Genomic DNA, 16,193 nt, shown 5'->3' on the forward strand with positions numbered 1-16,193 from the left:
AGAGTTTGTGAGCCTCCTAAGTGTTCCAGCAGATCCCTTTCACACTGCCTGCAGGCTGAAGCACTGCAGCCCTTACGCTTCTCCAGACAGAGTCAACCGAGGGTGAATTATATGAGCATGGCAATGGTGATTATTATTCTCTTTATTACCATTATCATCGCACAGACGCACTCACAGTGGTGCGAGGGTGGTCTGATATGAAGAGTTGGTTGGAACAGCGAGCGCTGGGCCCAGACTCCCTAACCGCTGCTCTCCTCGTTGTGTGGAAAGGAGAAGATCTGCCAGACATAGGGAGCAGCTGGTCAATTGAAAATGACTTGCCAAATATCTCTTAAAAAAGAGGAGAGAAGGAGAGGAGGAGGGGGTGAACACTTCTCAGCGGTCCTACATGGAACCCTAGGGAATGGAATTACTAGGGAAATGTGGACACACTAGAGACTTGGTATGTTGGTCAAACAGTGAAATTCTTTAATTAGGCAGATGTGTGACCAGAACGGACACCAGTTATATTAAAAATGACATCGCACACAAAGAGCACAGTTTCAGTCTAAGCCACATCTGCCCCACCTATAAATATCATTTACAGTCTATTCACATTAGCGTCCTTGATCTTAAATTAGTCATCTATTCCTGCTGCCAAAAAACACTATTAGCCAACCCCAGCATTCCTTATATATCTACTTTCAAACTAAGCACACCTGTGTATGTAGTTTCTCATTTACTGACCATTCAGCCCTTGTTACATGAATTCAGAAGTGCCAAATTTGGAATAAAGTCAATATGTGGAATGACTAGGGGTCTTGATGAGGGCTGCACTACTAGACCAAAACAGCCTAGAAAAAAATGAAACAAAAGTGAGGAGATAGAGTGGGAAAATGTGGCGGGGGCGGTCGGGTGGTCTGCTCTGTGGGTGGTGGTGTGCTGCAGTGCGCAGGGAGAGCTGCCATGCTGTTGTGGTGATGGAGGCTAAAGAGGAGAGAGTTGAGGCTTAGGACATGGTGATCTGCATGGACTCCAACATCTCCTCTACCGCCTTCATTGAGCATTTGTTCTCCTTCTTCCCACGACCAGCGAGCTGCGAGACACAGAAGAGGGGAGCGAGGGGGAGGGGTGGAGATACAGAATAAAAAGGGTTGAGGCAAGGACATTGCCTAATTCATAATGCTTCTCTACAGATCATGGTTTAACACAAACCTTGTGGTTCATTTGATTCAACAGGAAAGGAAGATCACCTTACAAATAGATTATGTTAAATGACAAGTATTTAAAAACATTCCATATTTCACTGCATATATTGGACCAAAGCTTGAAAGGATGAATAATGTGCAATGAATGCAGTTAAATGGGGCCATAAACTTGCTATTAAGGAGTGGAATAGTTCTTCAGGTTTAACGCCAGCTCTCTGACCCCTGTGGATCCTATTCTGGCATGGCCTAATTGAGTTGTTGTATCAGAGGTCTTCGCTTCTCTTTTCATTTGCCCTGTACAGAGAACGACGTTTAGAAAAAGCACATCTTAATGAGTCACACACTTCTTAGCTTACGGTCACTTGCCCAAACATGCCACCTCTCTCTAACACACACACACACACACACACGGTCTGACTCATCTCGAGGACCACAAAGCACTTCTTTGCACTAATAAGAGAGGACAAAATTGGCCATCTATGCCATGCCACAACCTTTCAGATCCCTCCACTCATTAAGACAGCAGACTAATATGAAAAGGACAAAAGTCCTGCACTCCATTTCTCCTCATTAGTCCTGTCTGAAAACCAAAATCAATTCAGTCCCATGTAATGCTAATCTTAAACAAGAGAGACACAGGACTCAGCGCTTAGCTCAGCACTCTGCAGCTGAGGTGTGTGCGTGAGTGTGTCTGGGCTTACAGCTGTGGGTGCACTGGCACTAGACACGGAGAAGAGCATACAGTCAGAGTGAACTCACTGGGTAAACAGCAAGGGAAGCAGACAGAGCATGGCCAAGCACACTGCAGTGCTGTTTCTGGACTGCGGAGTGCATTTCTCTGTGTCCTCACTGATAACTCATTAGCCCCAGAGGAATGGTACTCCACCCCGCTGCCCCTTAGCGCACAAACACACCATGAAAAATGGTACTGTATTACTGGGAAACCTTTCTGGATAAATAGGACTGATGTGCAAGACAAACGCCAAGAGAACACAATTCAGCTCTCTCCAATGTGCAAGACTCTCCAGTATCGCTTAGAAGCAAACCATTTTTCCCTCCTAATTCAAGTATCCAAACATGCTAAGCCTCAACATGAACTGCAAGAGAGACAGGGGACAACTCTCTAGGCCCACAATAAAATGAAAAGAAAAAAAAAAACCCTGACAAATGCATTAGACTGCACTGTTCAGTGTGGTAGAGTATGGTACAATTACAAACTCACAATTGCGCGTTTTGTGAAAATTTGTGATCATTTGTTTTTAGTGTTAACACTAGTGTCAATTACGTTCTGTCCCACCTACTCTCACAATTCTGCTGTGCAAACACCTTTTGTCTCAGAATATTGCAACTTTCAATTATTAAAGAAGAATGTTTTGCACATTTTAACATCTAAAAGTACTGATTGACTATACTACACACAGACTGAGTTTCATTGCTTTTGCTCAGGGTATTTTGTCAATGTTTCCGTTGTTAATAAGTTTGAATTGGTCCTGGCCAGAAGCCGACGGGGTAACTGCAGTATAACTCATGCACAACATTACGAAATGGGGGAGTTTAACACTTTAAGACATGTATATCTCTGGGTACTGTCCCATCATTTCATCTGCCCTGGGTGAAGAAAGGCTCCAGTGCTGCAATCCTTTCCTAAATATGAGGTTCCATCAACATGGCTCATGACATGCAAAGAGGACAATGCACTGATAGCCACTGACAGCAAGAAGTTCTAGCTTCTGTCGAGTAGTTAAAGCAGTGTTTTAAAGTACAACATTTAAAAGCCCTAAAGTATTAACTGGAATAGACGAGCATGTGTATTTAGTTACTTGAGTATTTGCAAGGCATGTGTAGTTTGGAATAAAAAAATAACTAAGCATGCAACATAGACCCAAAGCAAAATGGCCATACCCAAGCAAAGGTATTATAGGGAAATGCCTCCAAAAAGTGACAATGCTGTATAACCAAGATATAATTTTGAAGGTCAACTGATATGCTTTTGTTTTTTATTTATAACAATGTAAAATATTGTCTCATTGGCATTCGACATGCAAAAATGTGGATGTTTGGATTGCAAAAATGGGCCATTCCTACTAACTTCTTTTGCACAGTGAAACTACACTCACTCCAAATGACTGAGTTTAGTGAGACTAATCTTCCCTGAAAAGGCAATGCTGACTGCAATGCAGTGCATCACATTCAGGCAATAGAGCTTGCTTAAAACCAGATGCCAGATATTACTTAATATGTATATGTCCCCTAAAGGTGTAAGTCAGAATTTCTAATAACATTCTAATGAGTGTAGTAACTGCATCAATGTGACCTCTATGGCGGTGGGAAACTTACTGACCTGTCTCTCCTGTCATATAAAGGCATGGTAAGCACTAGGTCGGCAGTCCTATAAAAACTAACTCATGACACCAGCACACTTCAAACACCTCCATAACAGAGTGTAACAGACAACCCCATGGTCTAGAGTCCTTCAAAGCACATTCAAGTGAAAACTCATCTCTCTTCCGACAAAATGACATGGCAAATACACCTGAGGTGTCTTTGACTGCAAAGTGCAAGCAGCACGTATCATGTTGCTTCTTTTGACTGGTTGAAGGTAAGCAAATACAATGCATATTCTACACCATACCCAACTAATAAGACCTCATCAAAGAACGTGAATGCCTTCAATGCATGTGGTAGTGATGTAGTTTGCCTGTTTCTCTTCTGACATCAACATTCAAGAATCACCTCCTTTAAGTAACAACCAGAGATGTCATTTAATGTGTTAAACTACGAATGCCACTCACTTTTTAACAAAGTTAACATACTTTCCTGTTTTGACCTTTTGAACTAGGGATGCATGTTTTTTTCACATCGAGTACAAGTACATGTTTTTAGTACTCACCGATACCGATTACAATCCCATAGCTAGTAACCCAACTGGAATCAAGTAGTTGTTAGTGTAAATGGGTGCAATTTTCCTTAAAATTAAATAATTAAAACCTGAAATGGACAACAGCAGGGTTTGTTCTTGTCAGTAAAGCACTTCTGTACAGTAGTACATTTTGTAGTTTTGATCCTCATCTGTCTCTTTCAATGACAGTCTCTGTAGCACAGGGACAGAAGAAATCACATTTGAGGCTAATGCATCCAAGGAGCTCACATTACATGTTGTTGGAGTCTATTGTTTATCTGGTTAAAATGTTGAATGTCCTCTAAGGCCAGGCATATACTTTAGAAATCTGTTCTTTGGTGTCTTACACTGTACAACTAAATAGACCATCATGTACAGATGAAGCCTACAATTTATATATTCACAGTGTACAAAAGTGTCAACATTTCACTTTGAGAGGAAACCCTCTCATTCACTGCTAGCTTGTTTGTTCATTAGTGAGACAGTGCACACTAGGCTTACATCACATGGTAACAGATGTTAGTATCACTGCCAATTTATTGAGGTTAAGTGTAAGTAAATGAGCAGTACTGGTATTGATGCATTCCTACATCAAACCATCCTTTGCTCCACTCTGAAGCCAAGCCACTTGAGTGATATTGCAATGATTCTACCCCCATAACCCCCTCATTTTAATAGAGCTTTTAAATCGCAAGACCCAAAACTCTCTTTAAAAGTTATCTGCAACTACTACAATGCTATGAATTTGTTTATTTCAAAGTATGTTACATTTCAAGTATCATTTATAAGCAAAACAGTGCTGCGGTCAGTAATACCAGTATCAGTAGCATTAGCACCAGGGGATGCCTTTAATAAACTGCACAGTGCCTGTGGGAGAATTATGGGTAAATCAACCAGCAGCAGAGTAATAAATGGAATGACAGTAAGAGCTTATGATCAGGAGGCTTGAAAATACAGCCACTGTTAATCTCACCAGATACTGGTGATAAAAACTGGAAACTGCATTAAACGTATTGTCAAGTTCACTTGCTTTTATTTTCAAGTTCATGTTGAATTACTGAAAGTAATAAATACATCCTGACTAAGCTGATTCTGTAGTTTCATAGCTGGAAAAATTATTCTCTTAGTGTCAAAATTGAGCAAATAAGACAATCTGTCATTATTAACTACACAAATTAATGTGATTAATTATTTTGACAAGAGATGCACCAATATCACTTCATCCTTTCTTGATCCTTCAGATCCTTCCTTTAACAGCCAATACCAAGTACCAACACAGACACTAATTCTACCTAAATTAGAAAAATTACATTTTAAAAATAATTTATTTTTGTAAAATCTATGCTTTGTGTCACAAATAAAACACTCAGCTTGGCTAGTTAACATTTACTTGCTGGATATTTATTAGATGCTTAAATCTTATTTTTCTTTATTTAAAGTATATATTTGGTATATAATATTATATAAGATTAAGTAATAAAATCTAAAATGTATTTATTGTGCAAAGCAGTTAGAACAGAACTGAATAGTATACAGATAAACCTATGGTGTTTACACATGAGTATACAGCAGTTTCTCTGGTTGAAAAAGAAGGTGAATTTTTTCTTCCAGCTTGTTTGAAGCGGCGGACCACCAGACACCGCTGCTGAGTGACGCAGCTGAACAACTGAAGTGCACGGCAGGCGGGGCAAGTGGACGCCTAGGCCCGGCTAGCAGGCTACTACACTAAAGGCTAAATCGAAGCTATCATTACACCGAGAACCCAGCGGTTCTTCCGTCAACAACATTAACTCAGATTGTAAGTGACCACACAGCCCCAGACGAGTGATCACAGAAATCCTGTTATAAATTCTGCCATGAGCATTTTCACTATACTGACTGCTGCGTGTCAGCCCACACCAGAAATTCATGGTGTCAGTCATAGGTATGGGTATCCCCATGACCGACATTGATACTGTGCATAAGTGCCAGTATAGGCACCAATACTGATGCAGTATCAGTACTAGTGCAACACTAATGTTAAACAGTTTGACAGCCCTAGTAAAAACACTGGCATCTAATGCACATTACCCTTTAAAGTACTCTACCTAAAAACAATTACAGTCCTCGCAAAGTTTACTGAGAAATAATTTTTATTAGCCAAAGTTTGTGTTGGCCAAGAGAGACATTTTAATGCATCTTGGGGCAAATAATGGAAGCAGAAATTTTCCCAACACTGAGAAAGCACTGTGCACAAATATTGTCATCCTAAACCAATACCCTTCTCTTTCAGTGAAGGCTCTTCCGAGAAACACCGGTTTCCCATAAGATTCAAGAAGAAAGGTCCCAGCTGATAATGCACTGATACAGGGGATTGTGCAAAGCAAGGGTGAAGAAATGAGCAATCGAGATAGATATCTGTTATGTTTAGTGGGGAAGTTCTACCTGCCAACTGCTGAAATTGTAATATGTCCCCAGGTCAGGAGGAGATCATGAGTTTGATATGTTACTTTTGAGTGGTGGAAAATAGGCCATGCTAATTGGTAAAAGGGCTTTAAAACCATAACAAAACAATACTTAGCCTGATCAGCATCAATTTACAAGTAAATGGTTAGAATTTTATCCCCTCACTCCACATTATTGCCTGTCTCTCTCTATATTCTCAGATGTTATTAGTCCTTCATTTTGGAGTAACTGGACTGTCTCTCTCTTTAAGGAAAAATGCTAGCGGCATGCTCAGACACCTCTGAGGCAATCCCATGAGAAGCTCAGACTTGCATCAACTGCACAAAAAAGGGGTTTCTGCTCCAGGAGAGTGACAGGAGTCCTCCAACCACACATGAACCTACTGTAAGTGTGTGTGGGCTGAATCAGGGCTTGGCCACATTTGCTGAGTAAGGACCCCTTTATTACACATTTAACTGTCAATGCTTAAATAAGCAATGTATATTGCCCTGATGGCAGTTAAGATTTCTATTAAATGTACATTTATGCTCCATGTGCCATGGCAACAGCATAAACCATTTTAGTGATACCATCTGAGCAGCACTTCAGTTTTTCCTCTCCCGGTCTCCCTACTTCTCTTCAGCTATTTAACCCCTCTCTCTGCAGCTATGCATGGTGTGAGCGTTGCATATTTTCCCCTTACCAGGCCCTGACGCCCATGTTTGGCACAGGCTGGTATGATTCATGCGGAGAGGAATCGATAGCAGTGCTTTAACATGCAAACATAGAAAACAGCTGTGTAACACAACGCTGGGCCCTGTGGGCTTAAGTCAACACATTAGCTGAGCCGGGCCTGGGCAGGAGTGCTGTGAGCCGATCCAGCATGTAGACAGAGCACACGCTCACTCGTCTGTCTCCTTCCTGTGCTCGCTCTTACATTCTGACTCAATCACCATGTAAACACCAGGGTTTTTACAGTTATTACTAGTTTTTATTTATATTTACTTTTATTTTTGTTTAGTTTTAGTTAATTTCAACAGCGCATTTATTTTTTTTTAGTTTTGTTTTCATTTTTTGTAGAGGATTTTTTTTTATTTTGCCACATTTTTAGTATAGTGAAAATTTAGTTAGCACATTCGAGTTAGGGCAGGTAATTCCAAGTCATTTCCTTTTTACCACACTAATTTAGAGAGTAGACTATGCTCAACTATGTTAGCGTTACTCAAAGACATCATCTCCAGGGCATTTAAGACCTGACACAGAAAGAATCCACTTTTAAACCAACCTTCATGCATTGAAAACGGAAAAGATTGTTTTTTGTCTTTGTAATACTTTGTAATTAGTTTTAGTCCGTTTTGCAGTGAACACCGAAGTTTTGATTTGGTATTTGTGTTTTCAAAAACTGTTTTGCTTTTTTTTAAACTGTTAACTACTCAGATTCACTAAGACACACAGAGGGCTTTATAGTACTCACCTGGTAGGCTCTGTTGATTTGAGAAGCAGCCCAAGCAGCATACTTCACATTGTCCTTCTTTACCTTTGCACTGACTTTAGGACTGCCTGCTATGTGACTTGCTGACTGGGAAGTGAGAAAGAATGAGATGAATGAGAAGAAGGCTTTGAGACAGGCATTTCTCTCTCCAATGGGACTTTGGACACATTCACATTGTTGGGAATACGTTGCTATGTAAACAAGACAACAGATTGCAAATAATGACCGTTATGTAATGTGAGGAGTAGTGTTTCTGGGAATTTTTAGTTCAAGTGTAGCAAACTAGGCATACAAGGGATGGATGATCTGAAGAATGGATCAAAGGTCTGATGTATGGGAGGAGGAGTGAGACAGAGACAGAGAGAGTCTCTGACTCTTAAAATCTCAGCAAACTGCTGAGATCAGAATCAGAATCCTTTATTGATCCCAGAGGGAAATTGCATAAACTGGTTCCTCATCATGGAAGGATGGTGCAGTTGAGATGGCACTACACAGTAGGCTTCAGAGGAAGGAAAAAGTGAGTGCTTCCCTACTGGTTGGGTAAAAGCCCTGGTGCTGCATGTCCCTTAATGCAGCCTAATTTCTCCAACAGCAGAGATAAACGGTGCTGACAGGGAAGCGAGTGTCTGGGAAGCGGTGTGTGGCTAGTGTGGTGCAATGTGAATCATGTGCTCCATGCCGCCCAAAGCTCTCCCTCCACAACCACAAAGCCCATGTCTTTCCCATGTTACTGCCATCAGCCCCACACAGCAAAGCCCAGAGGAGTCCACTGGGTAGCACATGAAAGCCCTCTCCATGGACGTGCTGAAATTTTAACTACACACCAATCAACCTCTCCTCCAATCCGGCATAAACCTTGTTGGATTCTGGGTTTTTTTGGGTGATATGAACTTTAAGTGTGATTCCCAAGACATAATTTAAATTTGAGATAATTATCATGAATAGTGGAATGATTTCAGTAGAATACTGTGAGTCCATGTCTCACAGTGGGTCAGAAATACATAACAGGATTAACAAGGCTACAACTCTGCATTCTAGGCATAAAAGTCAATGGTACTACTTTTGCACATTAAAACTAGGAATGGGCAATATGGCAAATATTAACTATCCTGAAAATGAATGACATTTTGCCATTACATGAATATTTAGCACAAAATTTCATTTCTCTAAACTTTGATCAGTCTGAACAGACACAAATGTTTAAATAGTGCCACAACTTAAAATGGTAATAAAAAGAATGAGCACAATCACCAACCCTTACTCAAGACAAGGCAAAATAGCCCTGTGCGGAAGCTAAACAGAAGAGTGGAGCACACGCAGAGTCTTGAGTTCCTGCAGAAGAGAGTGGAGGCAGCCTTTTGGTGGAGGTCTGTTCCTGCTCCTGCCATGCCTGTGACACATGCTAATAGCACATCAAAGCAGCGGGACTGCCTGGGCCCGTGTTTGAACTACTGAAACATGCATGCGAGTATGCGTGTGTAAAAGAACAGAGCGTGTCTGTGTGCAGCTCTCCGCACACCCTATGCCTTCCTTCTGCTCCCAGCTGGCTGTTTGTGTTCCTATGTCAGGAGTCACTTACAAATGATGCATTGGTGTTAATGGACAACTTCCTGTTTAAATAAATACGCAGATGAAAGGCTTATTCAGCGCAGATACGACCCAAAGCTCGGCAGCCAGCCCACGTGGGATGGCGCAGTGGCCGGTCTTCTTCCATTCTTTTATTGTCGGCAGTTTATTTAACTTTGCCATAAACATAAAAATGCTCCGCAAAAGGCAGAAGAGTTACATTTCAGGAAAAATATGTGCTGGGGCTTTTTGACATAGGGCTTGATAACAACAACTGAATCAGCAGTGATCTGCCCCATCTAAGAACTCATCCATCTCAGAAACCTGTCCAGAACATCCATGTAGCCAGCAGAGAAGGTGGAGGGGAGGAGGTGTTTGTTGTCTTTAGCTTTGACGCGAGTCGTGACTCACCATGTATAGGCCAAACAAGGCCCTCATGTTTCTGTTGTTCAGCTTCAGTGCCTGTGCAAAATACTTCCTGGCCAGCTCCAGGTTCTCCAGCCCCCCTTGTGTGTACTTCACCTAGGGTAGCGGAGCAGAGAAAAAAGAACAGTGGCACTGTGATCTTATGACACAGACATATGAAGAGCTACATCACAGCTAGAGCAAACCGTTTTATCTCTACAAACAAAACCTGACTGATACAGCAAGTCTTAAGTAATGGAGACACCCAAAACAAGGGTACAGTACAGCTCAGCCAGTCTGTAATACAGACAGACAAGAACATTGTAAGACAAGCAAGAAAAAAGTACTGCCAGCTAGTGTACCTCTGCATACTGTTCACAGTACAGGTGATTGTGCGGGTTAGTCATCATCAGCTCCTCCAGGCAGAAAGCGGCTTTTGCATAACTAGAGAGAGCAGAAGAGAGAAACAGAACATATCTAAATAAATAAGTCACACAAACACACCTGTGATAAACCCACAAGGAGCTCCACTTCTGTATACTGTTGACTAAGTGTAGCTTAGTGGCTGTTGGAATAAAGTAAATCTTGGTCTTGCTGACAGCAAGAAAATGGCCCGCCTAAGGTTTTCCTTTTATCAGCCTTTATGAGGGCTGATGGAAATGTGTGTGTGAACATCCATATGGTAAAATGATGGATGTAGCTTTGCATCAGCAGCGGCAATTCTGGTCTATTTTCCCCCCATCTCTAATGTTCTTGGAAGCTGATGATGAGAAAGAGGAGAGAGTGTGAGATCTCCACCACATTTCTAGACACGTAGCATCAATCTGTCTGCCTTTTCCCTCCAGGCTTAATATGCAGTTATAAAGGCTGTCTTGAGGTCATTGTCGTGTGGCGGCGCGCTGTGTCACTCTCAGATGAGATCACTTCTATCTGCGGACTGCTGAGCTGTGGACCTCAGTCTGATCTGCAACCACTTCATGGGCTCAATCAGAGAGGACGACACACACAAACTCGCTGATACACGCAGACTTTCCAACGGCTCGCTTCCACCAAATAATCAAACAATTTTACGAAGTAATGCTCCACAAGGACTATTATGACAAAGCCGCAACACACAAAAATGGCCAGTGTGTGTCCAAAACCTGCAGCAGAGTTTAAGGGGCTGATTACCGCCTCCAGGGCCTCAGAGTCCCCAAACCACACGGTGTTTTTAGCTACCGTTGCAGAGGTCTCTCTCATATCTTCATGTGCTACATTCACACGTCAAGCACTTTAATGTACGTGCTTGTGCACAAACCGATTTATTAAAACATGTCAAATTCAAAATTGAGCACTGGAGAGCTTCCAAATTGGTTGTGGATGCTAATCTAAAGCAATCTTATTGTTGGCGAGCTGAGGGGGGAAAAAAGCGCTTTGACGCAAACAAGGTTCCTTTGGCGGGAACACAGCACTGGCATTACTCCCTCTCACGAGATGAAGAACCTATCAGACCATGTAGAGTATGTTTAAGAGACTTCAAAGATTGGTTTGGGGGGGCAGACAGTGAAGGAGTGGAGAGAGAAAGAGTGAGCACAGAGGAGGGGAACAGGCCATTCGGAAGGTTGCAGGCTGCTTGCAATTACCACTTCCTTTCCATAAAGACTTTCAGATGTGCTCCTGCCATGGCCAGGCTGCAGCAGAGTAGAGAAAGAGAGGGAGGGTGGAATAGCAGAAGGGGGAATAAAGGGAATGGGGGGCAGGGATCAACCACACTACCATGGAGCTCAGTATTCCCCACCTGATCTAACACTAATGCCAAATATACACTACAAGACTGCAGCCTCCATTTACACAGACAAGTTCTTCTAAGCACTTCTAAAGTTGATGACCACTGATCCTTTCCCTGTTCCTCTACTCCAGTCCTTAATGATTGATAGAATTGATTGAATCCTTGACATGACTATAATTAATTCACCACTGTTGGCATAATGCAGCATGTTTGTCAATTTTTTTCTGGGTTCATCAATATATTGTATGAGGAACTTTAATCAAGGATGGAGGATGGAGAGAAACACCTGTGGATTGTTTCAGATTTCTCAAAGATAAAAGCTTTAAGTAGTGTTTATCTGATAGTGACCGCTCTGGTGGTCTACCTGGTCTTGCAGGGTTGTTAGGAGTCTCATTCTCCAGTTTTTTGGATTTTCTGGTTTTTACTTTGTAATTCTTATTGCAGATTATCTTAAGTGTCCACTCAGAAATATCTCCTGAAAAAAGTGTAACTTGTCCTTAATGGCCAAACACACAAACACTTACTAAAAAGTAAGCGATGTAAGAAATGCTATATGATGATGAAATGATATGCACATGTGTAAAATATGTACACTAATATCAACCAGTTTAAAACATAGTGAAAACTGAAATTTCATGAGGCATTGAAGAGATTCTTAAAGAACTGTAATCCAAAGAGACTGTAATAAACCTACAGTAAGATTTACACATCTGCTATTAGGTAAGCTGCCAACAGAGGGTAAAAGAAGGCTATATATTTAGGTGGCAGAGTGGCAGTGCAGTGATATGGAGGGAGTTTATTTCTCTTCATCTCTGCCCCGTGGGGCCTTGTTTTTACTGGCTGGGAGAGCAAGTGCCACCACCTTCTCCTGGGAATCATTCTCCCTGTGCTCTCTCTCTCTCACAGTGTGGAAAAGAGAGGTGATAATACACAGCTTGCAGGAAGAGGAGGGGAAGGGAAAAAGGGAGTCTGTGACCTAAAATAAAGCAAAGAAAGAAAAAGGAGGCGAAAAAAAGAGAGAAACTGACACGCCTGTAGATAGGGGGTTGTCAGAGTGAATAGTGCGATATTAGAAAAGTTGGACTAAGCGGGACGATAATCCTCTCACCCCTGGATTTCCTCTGGCCACTACAGCAATAAAGCCCTCACACAAAAACATGAGCCAGCCAATATACAGCCCCCTTACAGAGCTCTTGCATTCCTACAGCCAGTGACCTCCAACCAGGGTGACCACCTCTCTCCCAGACACACGCACACACACACAATAAATCCCAAAAACAATTAAAGAGGGATGGAGAAGAAGTGACATAAACAAAATGATTTTTCTACAATGTTTATGTCTGGCAGACACGAACCCCTGGCAACAGAGATATCAGTGGAGAGGGAGCATGAGAGGGGCTTAAGGAGTAAATCCTATTAGAGCCCTACTCCATGTGACAAACAGATCCTGAGCTCAATACAGGCCCCTGGCTGAGATTGGCATTTCTCTGGATTTCCCTGGGGCTGTCCCACAACCTCTCATGAGCCAGCACACATCCACTGAAGGATGCCCTGAGAGACTGAGTCTTAAAGTGACCATCTTTAAACCCTATATATGGGACACATGACGACCTGACTGGACACAGAATGGACAGTTCACTTGAAAGCACTTCTGAATGAATCTGGGGTAATACCAATTATTAAGTAGACAATAGGCTAATTTAGTCAAATTCTTCAATTACCATTAAGCCAAATCCAACCAAAATGGCTTTATATATTTCTATTAACAGTCAGAATACTTTAGCGTAACCAGAAAAACACAGTTTTTCAAATGATGATATTAGTTACCAAGCATAATGACTTTAGAAATAAGATCAATTGTCATTACTCATGTTCGTTGATGTAGAGTTCTGATAGCTCATGCCACGCTTCCTGGTCTCCCACAAACCTGCAAGACAAAGTGCCAGTTAGGTCCTTCCACAGACAAAAGAGGGGTTAAAGAAGGGCTCAGGGGGCAGCTCAATCAAATGCAAAGCCCCTTTTAATTAAAAAGTGGAGGGGAAGGGGAGGAGAAAATGGGGCCCAAATCCTCTTGTAAAACACTCACTGCTCTAGATATTCATTGAGCTCACGGATGGCCTCACTGCTCTTGCCCTGTGCTCGCAGAATGGAGATCTTGCGCTTCCTCGCCGCCTGTGGATTGACATCAACAGAAGATTAGCATGCTAAAGCCTTAAGTGTTTGGTTGAGAGAGAAAAAGAAAAAGAAAGAGAGAGAATGTGTAAATGATCAGGGCACTGAGGAACCTGCTGGAATCCAAACTTCCCCAGCTATCAAAGACACATCTGAGTGCATACCACAGTCTTCTTATCCAAGTGTGACAATACTTAGATTAAATATTCTGTATCCATATAGGCAATACATAAGCTACTCCAGTATACTAGCATTAGTGTAACTTTCAATAAAAGAATATTATAAAATACATCAAAATTAAATTAAATTGTGTCAAACAGTACAAACAATATCAGGTTTGTAAGCACAGAGTACCAATACTCATGAAGCACTGGCTCAACTCCATGCAAACTATCATCTAATACTGCAATATTTTTATAAAATACAATAATACCAAGTACTGAATATCTGGTGACCAGTACTACAAAAAGAATCACATTTTCACATGAAAGGAATCACAGAGGTATTCTTTTAAACTAAACAGAACTAGCATTGCATAACTATTTTCAAGAGTAGGAAACTAAAGTAAGACTAAATGCACTTTATTAACATCGTTGCACTCAAGCCTGAATTACTACACTACATCATGAAAGGCAATGGCTTCAAGAGAGGAGAACATCTGCAGACTCCAACACATAAATCATTAGCCTGCTACTGAGGGGTGGACACAGGCTATGCACACTTAGCAAGAGTAGATATGCGGTGACTCATCCCATTTAAGTGGAGAAAATAGCACATTACCGAAAGCTCAGGGCTACATGCATACATATGCGCTTCTGAGCCCCAGCTTGCATCAGCCCCAATGAACATTTGCGTCTTTTTTTTTTTTTGGATGTTAACGTGACCTTCAGGCGGATTAGAGTCTCATCAATTTGAATCATAAGACATTACTCCTGCTTTCATGACTTTTCCAGAAGCCAGCTTTTTTCTGTACTTGCAAGTGCAGAGCACAGAGCAGCAGCTTTACCCAGAGAAGTGCGCAGTCTTGCCACAGAGATAATTTATGTACTGGCATTTGACAGAGCGGGTCTTCCTCACTCCCACATGGCAGATCAAACCCTGTTGAGCTGGGCATGAGTCAAAGCTGAGCAGCCATAAATCTGGAACTGTTCCGGCACTACTGCCACTCCAAATCCACTTATACATCACCCAGGCAGGCAGAGCCACCAGCTCTCCTGCCTGCAACAGGCCGGGATGTAGTGCTGACATACAAGGGCACCTTTCACACACTGAGGATGTTTCAAAACAGCTTCATATGAACCACCAAACTCCAACACCCTGTTCACACCTGGCATTAACATACAAGTAGTTAGACAATGCCAGGTATGTGCATGAGAGACACATTGTGATCCCATATATACAGCATATGCTTCTAAAGGGTCCTGATGCAATCCCAACAGCAGATGCAGATGGAGAACCATCTAATCAACTGTGTCACCACAGCAGCAGCTCTGTTTTCATCTCCCCTCCCGTTTGTTAATAAGATGCATTAGAAATCCATGCAATCTAACATTGGTAACAACCCTTATGGTTATATAAATAAGGACTCATTCAACACATTCTGGTTTGACAACAGAGATTAATTTAGTAAATATGCATGGCACCCCACTTCCATTCATGAACTCTGATCATACCTGGCCACTAGAGTCACTTTAGCACTCTAAGACTGGCAAGAAACAATCAGACCCATCAAAAGTGTATATCAGAGGTTCATAACAACACAAGACGCACCACTAAATGCCTGTCATTTATAGGCAGGATTTTTGCAATAGCAAATAATTTGCAGGTTATCAAATCAATCAATATTATCCACCAAACAATACATTAGTCAGGCCCTAAATCAAAGCTTTGGGTTCAGGGAAACATACATCTCATTTTTCTAATTGACTTGGACTGATTAAAATATGTCATGTCAAAACAGTTAAGGACATGTCAAATCATGTTAAAATACTCTCTCTTGCCCTTCCCCTCCTTGAAGTAACAATCTGGGAGAGGCTGACCCGGTCATTGTTGTGATTCTTTCTGAATTAGTGTTTGAGAGGCAAACACACTGAGTAGCTGAGCATTTACAGCAGCCCTGTTTCTACACACCCAGAGGCCACACGAATTACACCATACATGCATCCACTCACACTGTCACAATACACAAAATGCAACGTGATATCTTTGAGAATTGGTAAGTTGGAACAGACAGAAAAGTACCAGTAGTCACATTTACAAATACCATCAAAAACAATGATT

At 41.7% G+C, this 16,193-nt stretch overlaps 1 protein-coding gene across 2 annotated transcripts in view; it reads right to left on the reverse strand.

The window, feature by feature from the left end:
- Positions 1-443: 443 nt before the first annotated feature.
- Positions 444-16,193, reverse strand: part of emc2 (ER membrane protein complex subunit 2) — a 29,965-nt gene continuing 14,215 nt past the window's right edge. The window contains exons 6-11 of one of the 2 annotated variants that reach the window (XM_017709191.1): positions 13,828-13,913; positions 13,609-13,668; positions 10,336-10,417; positions 9,980-10,090; positions 7,985-8,089; positions 444-1,075 (exon numbers count right to left, since the gene is read on the reverse strand). In XM_017709191.1, the coding sequence (XP_017564680.1) occupies positions 989-1,075; positions 7,985-8,089; positions 9,980-10,090; positions 10,336-10,417; positions 13,609-13,668; positions 13,828-13,913 (531 nt within the window). In that variant the 3' untranslated portion in view covers positions 444-988. The remainder of the gene's footprint in view (positions 1,076-7,984; positions 8,090-9,979; positions 10,091-10,335; positions 10,418-13,608; positions 13,669-13,827; positions 13,914-16,193) is intronic. The other variant, XM_037537146.1, reaches the window with a different exon arrangement.

Source organism: Pygocentrus nattereri, chromosome 3 (assembly GCF_015220715.1).
Source record: "Pygocentrus nattereri isolate fPygNat1 chromosome 3, fPygNat1.pri, whole genome shotgun sequence".
NCBI lineage: Eukaryota > Metazoa > Chordata > Actinopteri > Characiformes > Serrasalmidae > Pygocentrus > Pygocentrus nattereri.